Below are 12,812 nucleotides of genomic sequence, written 5' to 3'. Positions count from 1 at the left end.
CAATACTATTTTATCAGCTGAAAAACTGTAAGCCAAACATACAGTTACAATGTATTCTTGTTAAAAATACTAGCTTTAATAAAAAGAATGATAGTAGAAAGAGTTACAGTAGGTCTTATACATGCACTAACTCAAAGAGGTTCATGTCTTATTCAGAAAGCTGTGGGAAACCAAAGCATCCTAACTTTTCATCTCAGGAATAAAGACTGAGATCATTTAACTGTTAAAAGACAGAATCACAATACTGATAGTCATTTTACTATGGCAAAATAAAAATATTTTAAGAGACACCTGACTACAGAAGATGAGATATACATCTTACATATAAAGATGATGTATTATAGCATATACTCTGCTTAAAAGCAGGGTGGAGATTTTTGCTTTGGTTTTGTTCCTTTATTTTAAAATTGTTTTTTCATTCTGATGCACATTACTGGCAAGCTTAACTTTCAGTGCAGAAGGACATGAAAAAAAATTTTACGAATCACAAAGGCAACACTAAAGTTTTTTGACTCCATCCAGCCTGTGCAGCTTGGAGTACCGAACAGAGAACATCAGCTAGAGAAAACACTGGCCAGTGAGCTAGCACAGAAGAGAGAAACAATTTGCTGTTCCATCATGTACTTACCTAATTTATGATCAGGAATTTCAACCATCTTCTTGACTGATTGCTGCAGCTTCAGCTTCTACAGTGGAAGACGTTGATTATGAGGGCTGTAACTCCTTGCAGCCTTACGGGTTGCAAACTTTATTTTTTTTTGACTGAAGAATACACGTACACATAAACACACATGCTCTTTGTACCCAGTTATGCAGATGTGTGTTATCTCCGGGACATCAAGGTCATCATTGCTCAAGCTTTTGTACTGTCCCTGCTGATAACAATAGGTTTCTCTTCCAGCAAAGTGGGAGGATGGCCAGCAGAGGAAATCCTCTAAGAAACTGTGACCAGGAGGTAGTCCTCTATAAAACTCTGACCATTTAATACCAAATAAACCATTCCCTATATTGTCCCATACCAGTGTTTTTCGAAGCACTCATTTCCTTCTCACTGCTATTTCAAAATATATTTTTGTCCACCAGGCCTTGAGAACCAAGTACCTCTTTCAGTCCAGCAAGCACAGGACGTGGCAGCTGGAAAAGACCCGATGCATTTCCCTTAGCCTGAGTGACCCTTGAGGAAATGTCTTCAGTCCCCCTGCCTCCCTCAACCACTACAGTTTCCTGCACTTCTGCAGGAAAAGGTGGCTTCTGGGTACTTTCACCACAAGATGAGTCTTCAGGAGGGCTTCACCCAAATATTCCAACTGTTGGAATGACCATGGCACAATCCACGCCAAGAACAAAGCGAGGGAAGACCTGGGGAGGTGAACATAAATTCCCCACTGGTTTCAGGATATTTGCAAAGGAGCAAATATCAGATAGACATGAAAACAATTGTGAGAAGGGTATTTCAGGGATTTGAAAAAAAAAAAAAAAGTTGCTGCTAATGATGAGAAAAAGGTCAGGCATGTGACACTGCCAATGAAAGCAGTGTATATAGCATAAGGGCCAAATGCAGTCTAAAACCAACGTAAGAACAGAAAAGATGAACAAAAACTCCAGCAGCTAAAATAGTTGTGTGCTAATAACACAGGCAGACTGCCATAATGGAAGATGAACTCAAAGCACTAGTGCTATTACAGGAAAATTCACAAATGGGGTGGAACAGAATTATTAGTGAAACAGGTGTCAAAAGGTCTGTGCTTTTCAAAGAAAATACAGATTGTATATTGTAGGATACTGCTATGCAATAAAGAAAGAGCAGACTTCAGAAATAGAATAAAAAAGAAAATGTTTGGAAATGTTGTGGACAGATGGTCAAAGAAGATTTCTAAGAAAGAGACTCTGGGTCTGCTCTTGACTTCTTACACCAGATATAGATCTGGATAGAGCTCTGCATCATTAAAGAAATGGGAATTACGTCAAGAAGGGAGACTAACTTCACAGTGCAGATTGGAGAACAAATGCTATTAACCATGGTAAGACCAGTTATTCCTGGATGTGACAGCTGACAAGTTTCTTTATCCATGTTGCTGAATGAACAAGAATAGATTCTATTCTGCTCTTTATGTTAAATAATGAGGATGACTTTGGAACAGGCAACCATGAAGTGATTCAGTTTAGATTCAGTGGAATGGATAACAGCAAGCCTACTTTTGTTTAAGACCTATTATTTTGAAAGAGCAAGTTGTGATGAACTCAATGCTTCCTGTGGAACTTCTGGAAAACAGATTGGACTGAGGAACTCTATACCTCAGTCTGGGGAAAGCTGCAGTTTTTGCAAGTCACTGCACCAAGACCTAGATCAAACCTGTATCCGGAGAAAAGCAGGGAAGATGCACTCTTTGAAAATAAAACCATAAAACCCTAAAAAAAGAAGCTAGACAACCGAACCAACATGGAAACTGACTTTACAACAGAAAGCAGAGAGCTTGGCTTGCTCATTTATGCTAAACAAAGGCAGAGAGGAAGTAAGACTATCAATATGAGGTAAGCATGGGGTGCCGGGGTAAAAAGCAAGGTAGAAGAACGATTAAGTTTAAAGATAAGTTTAAAGATACGGCAACTGAAGACAAGACTGGCAATCAGAACACTTCTAGTAAAGTCTTCTAACAGGAGCTGAAACAAAGCAGAAAGTCGGCATGTGGAGTTTCAGAAGTATTTACAGTGTGCTACTGCTCACAATGTGACCCAGGGGAAAGGACCCTTTGGAAGCTGCCGTCCAAATTGCTTCTCTAGGGCAGGTAAGCTCTCTGCAAATCTATGATAGAGAGGGAAAGAGCACAAAACACAGTCACGAAGAAACTATGCCAGTGAAAGCCTATTTCCACAAAGGCTTAACTACATAAACCTGCAGAAGCACCAGGATGATGTCTGACAAGTACATAGAGGTGCTAAGGACTTCTCCAGTTCTGTGGATGACTGAGCACTCTCCACAGGGAGTGATGCTCAACATGGCTGGAACAAGGTGCTCTTCTGCTTCTCTGAAGGAAATCAATGGAGGAAGACAGTAACACTGCCATCATCTGAGAAACTTGTTCCACTCTTCCTGCAATACTCCTTTTAAACCTCTTTCATTTTCAAATAAAGGAAATGACAGAATAGCAGGAATCTAGCATTTAGGGCCTTTTGACTTTTTTTTGCCAGAGAGCTTCTCAAGTGGGCTGAGGGATGAAACTCAGGTCAAATGTAAGGCAGTGCAGAAAATATCAATGCCATTTTTGAAGGATTATTTTCATGAAGTATGAAAACAAAAATAGGCTTTGAAGATCCTGGAAGTCTCACTGCAGATGTCTCCAAGATAACCCATGGGGTAGCAGAATTACTTTCAAATTACAACAGTCAATATTGTGAAACCACACTGGTCTGTTTTAGTGAAAGCTTCTGGTTAAAGCAACATGGTGAACACAGGCTGAACACTGAAGAGACTTTACAATGAAATTAGTCAGCCTTAGGCTGGGGCTTTATCTTAGCTTAAACAACACACATAAAACCAGGAATTATTTAGAAGAACTGCAACTCCATTTGTTTAGACTAAACACTGCTTCCTAATTATCTTTTTGTTGTTGTTGTTGTTGTTTCTTACTTCCATTCTTCACAGAAGAGATTTTGTGGAAGATATGCTGCAAACCTGAAAAAACTTATCAAACTTGTTTTCATTCACATTTTCCTTGAATTCAGTTGCATATGCATGTCAGATATTCCACTAAGCACTTTGCTAACTTGGCACCATCTATACTATATACTAGCAAACATGTAAATTCAATATTGTCATCACGGGCATTTTTACTTACACATTTCAAAAGCAGAGGAAATACAAAATATTAGGAACTAAAATGTGGTGAGAGAGTAATTCATTTGAGAGTCAACAGAGCAAGCACTAAGACAAGACATTGCTGCTAAGTCACATTTACAGGCCCCCTTCGATGCTTCTAACTTGCCAAACTGCTATCATGCAGCTCCTTTCTAGCCAAAATGGTTGAAACAACTTTTTACTATTATCTATTACATTTTGATTAATTTAATTAAAATTAATTTAATTAAAATGAAGGAGACACACAGGATTCCACTTCTGCCAACCTCTGATTTGCTATGAATGATCCTTTTCAAACTCCTTGAATTCTGAGTGGCCACTAGCTGACAGGTAAAGTTACCAAAGGAATAAGAAATGGGCAGAATACAATCAGAACTCTTTTGCAGACTCTTTCAGCTCATCAGCTGAAAGGGGTAAAGTGTATTCACTCCACAAAACAGAGTGGGTAAGCTAAGAAGCTCTCATCCCCTTCTCTTTATGCTTGAACAAGCTTTGATCATGCATACAGGCCATGCCTAAAATAAGTTGTGGAACATCAAAAAATTAAAAAAAAAAAAAAAAGAAAAAAAAAAAGAAATGAAGCTTTATCCAGAAAACAGTAAGACCTGGCTGTGTAATCCAGGAAAACACTTATATGTATATATATGTCAGAGAATGAGTAGCATCCATGGAAGAGGATGAGGGTACCATCATCCTGCAGGGCTCAGCTCCGGGCTGGAACAGCTGGGCAGCTTAGCTATAGCTCAGGACAGTTTCGTAAAGGACTAGTGCTTTCATTAACAACAATCATAAGCATGTTCTGCACAATTCTCACGGGCATACAATGAGGCTGGAGAAGAAAACCCATTTTAATTGATGCTAGATCTCATCTGTTTGCAGCCCATCAAATGCAGCTCCTGATACCAGGCAGCTGTGTCTCTGGTGGGAAGGAACAGTCCTTGCTCCCGCCAAGTGGGTGGCAGGGCAAAAGCTGCCAAGAAGAAACATGGAGCTTGCTTTCATTAAGTGTTTAGTCAACTTTTCAACTTTGTGCTTACAACCAAATAGAGAAAAAGCAGCACATTTCATTTTGTACTCCAAAATCTCAACAAACTCTAGAGAGAGCTGTTTTACTGATTTTAAGCAACAATTTCTGCAATCCTTGCCAGTGCAACACAAAGGCACCTCTCTGGCCTTTCAGAGGTTCTACTTCATATATGTATAGCACACAGTTTTTTGCCAGTGCAAAATCAATTTACTACCATGATCTGTGCATCAGATCTGAGTGTCTGTTGAGAGCAAAACACAGGCTGTCTGGGCTAATGAATCTTAATAACGTTGGGTAATCAGATCGATTACAACAAACCAAACCAGAGAGAACATGTTTGCCTTGCCCCTTTCCCATCTCTGTGCACTCGTATTTAATGAGTGCCTGCCCTCTCCTGGGTGTGCCACATGGACCCACTACCCCACTACCCCTCTGTACAGGCCCTCCAAATGCACACATCTCCTCCCTGGCACAGCCACAAGGTGAGCAGTTGTTAAGCTTCCCAGTGTGCCTATTGAAGATTTCCTTTCCTAGTCCACATCTCCCTGCTTCTCTCCTTCCTGTCTACAGCAGGGTGTAGGGAAATCTCAAAGGATAAGGGTTGCAAACCTCCAGAAAAGCAAATGCAAAAAGAAAAAAAACTTTGATTTATTTTTCATTTTAGTGCCATCATTTACAGCAAACAGCTGCCCTGCACGTAATCAGGAACAGAACTGAAAACATCATAGCGGTCCTCTTGCCCTTAAAAATACCTGATGCCCTGATTTAGAGATAATTATTCATAAATCTGGTACAATTATTTCATCCAGTATAACAAACATGCTAATGGCATATTCTATAGAATTGTAAGGCTTTTGTTATAAAAGCCACAAATATGATTCCTCTGGAAATATATCAATGAAGATGTTTCTATTTTATGCAAAATTGTCAGTGAAATACTAGAGTTACAGATCTGATAGTTACAGGACTCCTTAGAGTAAAAAAAAAAAAACAACAAGTGGTACATTGTACAACTATAATACAGTTATGGAAAATAGTGTAAAGCCTTAAAATGGCTGGGGAGAAGTCATTAGTCACTTGTTTAAAGATGACTAAGAGTGGTAATTATGCCTGATTAAAAATCAGTGTTGCTAGACCTGATACTGGTTGGTAAAGACCTGGAATTCATAAATCCACAAACTAGTGCTGTGTATGCACTGAGCTACATCTTCCTTTACCAGAGATTCTTTTAGTTTCAAGGCAAAGTATCTGGGAACATGTTTGAGGTTGGTTTTCATGTCACTACTGGGTATTTTAACAGAAGTGTGAGGATGCATTTGCAATGTAACAAAGAGCTTATTTATAGAGTTAGTTTTAGAAGTGGGAAAACTTTATTTTCTACTCATGTCAGCCAGCAACATCAAATATGATCTGGCCCTCAATCAGGATAATGCAGCACAGCTTGCTTAGGCTTTTTACTGATGGGACTGTTTGAGATTTCTAGAAAGGATGCTGATGAGTATTAACTATGATGTCTGTCATTTTGTATCTCTGGGTAATAATCCTACAGCTCTATCATTATGATAGCAGACTGCCTCTCAAGAATTTAAACATAGAAACTCTCTCTTTTTTTTCAAAACTTTTAGATTAAGTAGCTTGACAAGGGTATATATCAAAGAAAAAGAGAATGCATGTAAGTACAAGGTACTAGAAAAAAACACAAAAGGCAGAAAAGTGAATTTTCCAAAATCTGTGTTAACACTCTGGCTGAGCATGTCTACATGAACTTCTCCTTCCGTGGTTCTTAAAGCCAAGCCTACATGGCAAATACTGAAGGACATCACAGCTTTTCAGGGGCAAAACTGGAGGAAATCTCTCAGAAAGCTTTGACTATTCGGACAACTATTTCAATTTTCCAGGACGGAAACTTAACAGATATATTCATAAGAGCCTCGATAAAAACAGCAGAAAAAATTCTTTTAAATCAGCTGGGGACGTCCTGTCAGAGCAACAAATCTGTTTTTTATTTTAAAGCCATGTAAGTGTATATATTCCAGTCAGAGCAGCAGAGAGAGTCTAAGTTCACTGTTACAGATGGATGGAGCAGATACTTCTTGCTGTTGTAGCAACATGACACCCAGCAGCTCTGAAAAAATGAAAAGCCCCCAGAGCAGAGGCAGAAGGAATGGTCTGACACAGAAAGGACATTTCATAGTTCTGTCTCAACTTATTTAGCACCACACTTTTGACACCTGCTCACAGAAATCTGGATTTGCTGTAATAGTCCAAAGCCCCTGGCTGGAAAGAGCTGCAGGACTGCTTCCCATGATGGCTGATGCCATCATCTCCTTGACATGAGATGCATAAATCTGACATAACACAGAGCCACCAGCTGACCAAATGCAGAGGGAGCTCCTCCCTGATTCCACAGAGATGTTTGGTGGTTTCACACCTTGCTCATTTGCATCTGTTCTTCTCAAACCAACCCTTCCCTGTGCTTTATCAATGGGGCCAGGGAAGGGCAGCCAATTATAATCACCTCTGAATTTCACAAGCTGGCAAAGCAGTGTTCCTTTAGGATACCCCAAGCACACCCACAGCTATTGCCACAAGTGGTTTGCCATTATTCTACCCCACAGAATGCACGTTTCTGGTGGGGTACACATTTCTGGTCAAAACTTTTAATAACATTTAAATACCATCCTTCCAATTTTCTTTCTATTTTCTTGTTCTTCTTGGGCATATATCAGTTCTCTCAGCAGGCTTTTTCCCTTTTTCCACAGGGATAAGATGTGGTGCCCCTTGCTATGGTACCAGAGCTCCTCACACCGGACAGACACACAAACATGCCTTGTCCAAGACTTCCCATGGCTGGGGGCTGAGTTTCAGCAGGGTTGGAAACACAACCCTGCTGGGGCAGACAGCCATAGCTGAACACTGAAATACAATGCCTTAATAAGTAGGTCAGCCTGTTCCTATAAAAGCAATGGGTTTAACGCCAACCGTGCCTGCCAGTGAGAGTAGGAAGAGATTGCAGTTTCCCCCTGTTTCTCACATTCAACCCCTTTGAAGCCATGACACTCCTCTGCTGTTACCCTCCTGGCAGCAGGGCTGGGCTCCTGGCATGCCTGCAGCCCCACCATACCTTGGCCCACAGCAACTCCACCTCTGTAGGGCTGCTGTCAGGACTGCTGGAACATTGCACCAGAAAGCAAATTCCAAGAAAGCAAACACTATCACTAGGCAATTGAAATGCAGTTGGTAGCAACAAACAAACCCTCTGCAATGAGGATATGGGGCTCTGTTCTTGCCAACAGGTTCAACAGGTTTTGCATATTAAGTCATCCTTAGATTTATTACCGCCTAAAAGGGAAACAACACAAAGATCTTGACATGTGAGGTTTCACACTGTCCCCCCTTCCCTGCATCCCACCACCCTCCTCCCCTTTCTCTCCCCTTGGCAAGAATGTATTTTCACCCCCTTTAAATTAGTGAAGAAGACATTCCCCTCCTGTCCAACTGAAACCGTCAAGCCCCCGAACACGCAGTGTGGGAAGGGGAGGTGGTGGGGGCAGCAGCCTGCCTGCAGGGCAATGGCAACACTTCTCCCTCTGCAGGAGTTTTAGTTGCACAATGAAGCAGATCCTGGAGTGACGTGGTGCCAAGGCAGGATGCTGCCCTTCAGGAGCACACCTGGGCTGTCTGCACTCCACAGGCCACTGACAATCCTCTGTCTGTGATCCCACCCCAAACACCTGGGGCTGAACCTTACCTGCATAGCTTCCTCACCTTATTACAGCTAACATGGAAAATCTCTCCTGAACAGAAGGATCATTGCTTGCAAAGAACACAGGTTCATTTCAATAAAGGCTATGATACACTCTTGTCACTTTTTTTAAATATAGCAGCAGTCAATGGCATTTACTGAAGACAGCAAAAAAGACAAAAAAGTTGATTCAAATGTTTCTTCTCTTGATGAAGCTGCTCACTAGGAAATGGAACTCTGTGAATCACCCAACATGGCACTGAGTGGATTGCAAGACCACAACACAATGCCCAAATACCATCTGCTCCTCCCATGAGCTTTGTCTTGGAAAGTCTTTAGCTTTTGTAAACAACTGCTGGTCCATTTTATTTTGAGATGCTGCACAAGGTAGCAGAACACACTTACAAGCTGACTATAATCAAAAGCTTTATAGTCTGCTAAACTTGTTTTAAATAATACATAAAAACAAAAAAAGACACACTGTACTTTTCATCTATTTTCATGCAAACTCAGTTCTCTCTGCTTGTTGCATTTTCGTTTATAGCAGTGTGGCTTTAAACCACAGAGTAATTAGTATTATTTTCTGTTCCCATTTAGCTCTAATCCAGAAACATACACTATATTTAATTATTGTTTTGGTAGAGTCCACCTATGCAGACAGGCTCTGCTTACATGAATCAACTGCTATCTCTGGATTTAGAGCACCGAAGAGGTTAAAAAAACATAAGGGCACTTATGTCAGCCCCTCCTTCCTCTCCCCTGCATGTCATCACACTGAAAGGGTTTAAAAGTAAAAAATTCCTTCCACATCATATAATCCTGGCATCTGCTGTGTAGCAAATCAAGCTCACTCATTTTTGCTGTTATTCCTAAAAGTAACTGTACGGATTCGGGTCTAGAACTCCATTTTCCACTTCCTGAAGTTTCCTTAGGCACATTAGAAAATGCAGTAAACACAGCTAGTAAATACAAAACAATCTTCCCTGTCTAAGAGCAATTCTGATTGCATTACTTAAGAAATATAATTTCCTGAGGCTTTTTACTACCTTACTTTATGGTACACATGATATGGTATCAATCTACCAACTTCCTTCTGCTGCCCCTGTCTTCAGAAGCCCACAGCTCACCCATGACATTTTGTACTTCAAATATGAAGCCATTACCAAGATTAAAGCACAGAAGGAATTCAGTTTAGAGAGTGAGTAGGTCGCTGTGGTCATGTTTATTATTTAATAACAGTGGAAATAATTCATATCACAGCAACAATTCTCCACCACTCCATTTATCAATTTCAAAGTAAGGTACGTCAGACCTCCAAGCCGTGATGGGAAGGCTCAATCCATCTGGACACTCTCTGTTAAATCCTGTATCCCTATTGAAGGATGAACCCTATAGTAAGATATATGGGAACAATTATTCTTCACCAGTATCTAGGTCCATCAAAGACCAACAGGACTACATGTAAACCTGTGCCAGAAAAAATGTGGGAGTAGTACAGCCTCAAATTCACATCCTATTTCCAAGCAGACACTGTGGTTTCAGGTGATGTGTTTCAACCTCTCTCCCAAAGGGATGAAGCTTAATTCTTCTCCTTTGAATGGGCTGCCTGGCTGGTGTACTCACTCTGCAAGCTTTTTGAGGTAAAGACTGCCTCTTACTACATGTGTCTTGGCTGACAATAACTGCTCCAGCTGGCCACTAGTCTACAATTTCTTAGATTTTTGAAATGTGATTGAATATGAAACCTTATGTCCCCACTAACATCTGCCTTGGATATACCTTCTTTGCAACACAGGACAGTGCCTTTGTCATCAAGCTAACCCAGTCATTAATTTTCTTCTTTAACATGCTTTCCTTCACACCCTTACTATTTGTTAATGTGATTTTCAATACTTATTGAAGGTTCACTGAAACAGAAAGGAAGAGATAACACTAGAATTGAAATTTTTATCACAAGTATTCTTACAAATCTCACAGCTGAGGCATTTTACTTTCAGCTTGCATCCTCCTACATGCCTTTATCCTGCAGCTCAAATTATTGATGAACGTTTTAACTGAGTTTCCAAATGCTTACCAGTGGGCCAAGATTTTTGTCTTTTTGTGTGGCTATTATTTTTACATCTATTTGCCTTGCTGCCACTACAACTAAACAGTACATTAGTGATTTGGGTTCATTCAATAAACTCCAAACTATGAGCCTGACTATTTTGTTTGCTTTAGGGCAAGAGGAGGAAGCAAACAAGAGCTTTGTAAGTGAAGTTGCCAAGTATTCTTCTCTCAATTATGACTGTAAAAAGATACAAATGCAAAGTACTCTTTATAGACAGTGTCACTTCATGCTGATGCAACTTGTCTCAATTCACTTTAATTTGATTCTGCCTCTAGAAGTGGTATAACTTTGATATCTACCATGGTTTTTTACATTCAGACAGATTGTTTTCAACTCAGCAGACAATCTAATGTAAGTAAGTTCCATTTACTTTAGAGTATTTTCTTAAAAGGAGAAATAGAGGCTCACAAGAACAAACCCTGAAGCTGTAACCAGCTCTCTGGGTACCCAATACCATCTTCTCATTTGTATCATGTGATCAATTTCCACTGCTGACATTGTTCAATACTTTGAGGACTTTTCCACTAAGGTGGAAAAGCTACTTTAAATCGTCTAATAAGCCCTAAAAAAATAATTTTAATAACTGCTTGCCAAGGATGTATTAATGCATAATATTTTTGCAGCATAGCTGCAGCAGGCAATCTGGCTTATGGTAGTTCAGCTGCAGTCTGAAATTGGTAGTGCTTTCAAGCTAATTTTGCTGCTCCGCGCCTTCATGGCAGCAATTTTAAAGACTTCTTACTCAATGTAAAAAAAACGAACAAAACTAACACAAAAAATTCCCAACAAAACCAGCAAAACAACCCCAACCCCAAACCAACCAACCAACCAACCAATCAAAACAACCCAAAAGAATCCACTGGACTCAACATGTTCTTTAATAAAATAAATGCATTTTGAAACTTTCAAAATTCATTCAGCTTCTTTCCAGGCTGGCTCTGGCAACTAAATAAGTGCAACACAAATGCACATCATGGCAAGAGGTCAAATTAACATCACAGCTACGAAGGCCTTTTATTTTGAAGTCCACCCAATTGCATGAATAAGATTCATAATTCCTAAAATGGGTTTTAAAAACCAAACAATTCCTGAATCTTCACTCAAAGGGAACTCTCTCAAAAAATCCTGCATGGACCAGAGACCAGGAGCAAGGGACACAGAGAAGCTTAACACACTTGGCTCCTTCAGAAGAGATGGGGCATCTCCCCTTTCAGCTGTTCCTTAAGCACCTCTGGCACTGGCAGAAAACTGCTTTTAGTAACATCACGATGGGATGCAAAACCCCACAGCCACTAACACACAACTATCAGTGAGCTCCTAATGGTGCCTTATTAATCCAGTCTTCATTTAATATAGCCTCAAAAACAGTTGCTGCACGTATACAATTAAACATTAATTACAATGAAAAAAACATTGTTGGGATTATTGTTGTGGGGGTGAGGATGGAAGAACAAAAGAAATGGAGTGGAGACACAGAGATGTATGAGAAAAAGCCAAAAAGATGCTGTCTCAGAGGCCAAGAAATTCTGAGCAACTGGTCAGGCAAATACAAAAATGTACAACTGATACGAGATTCACAGATGTCAAGGGAGGATAGAAATTTGTTCCTCTGTAAGCTAAAGGTAGGAAGCCAACCGAAAACACATGAACAGACTCCAAAGAGTTGACCCAACTCTAGTTTCTGCTGTTCATTACAGGCCTGTAGAAACACCTCTCCCCCTGCACTTCCCACACGAAGGTTGTCGCATTACACAAACACTACAAATAATTAAAAATCACATGAAATTTTACAAAATTACATGGTATGCTTCCGCTTCCATTGCCAGCCCCAAAGTGTTTAGCACACTGTTAAGCTATCAAGTTTTGTACTCTGTGCCAGTTACTCCCCAAGGTGTTTATGTGAAGCACTCAGGCAAACTGAACAGAACATCTGTATTCTATTTGCTAATGAGCAATCATCATTTCTACAATTCTCCAGCCAGGGATTTTGCTGTTTGGAATACTAATGCCATTCGAAAAAAACGAAAAGAAAAAAAATATGTTCTGCTCATTAGTACTAGAGTTACTGAAATAC

General features: G+C 40.1%; 1 protein-coding gene across 4 annotated transcripts in view; it reads right to left on the bottom strand.

Annotated features, from left to right (window-relative positions):
* FOXN3 (forkhead box N3) overlaps positions 1-12,812 on the bottom strand; it is a 209,491-nt gene that overhangs the window by 32,281 nt on the left and 164,398 nt on the right. Inside the window, exon 7 of one of the 4 annotated variants that reach the window (XM_053944509.1) lies at positions 629-686. The exons of the other annotated variants lie outside the window; for them this stretch is intronic. Within the exon in view, the coding sequence (XP_053800484.1) occupies positions 629-686 (58 nt within the window). The remainder of the gene's footprint in view (positions 1-628; positions 687-12,812) is intronic. 4 annotated transcript variants of the gene reach the window in all.

This window comes from Vidua chalybeata, chromosome 6, assembly GCF_026979565.1.
Source record: "Vidua chalybeata isolate OUT-0048 chromosome 6, bVidCha1 merged haplotype, whole genome shotgun sequence".
Taxonomy (NCBI): Eukaryota; Metazoa; Chordata; class Aves; order Passeriformes; family Viduidae; genus Vidua; species Vidua chalybeata.
Note: the sequence above shows the minus strand (reverse complement) of the source record. Positions and strands in the feature narration are given on the sequence as shown.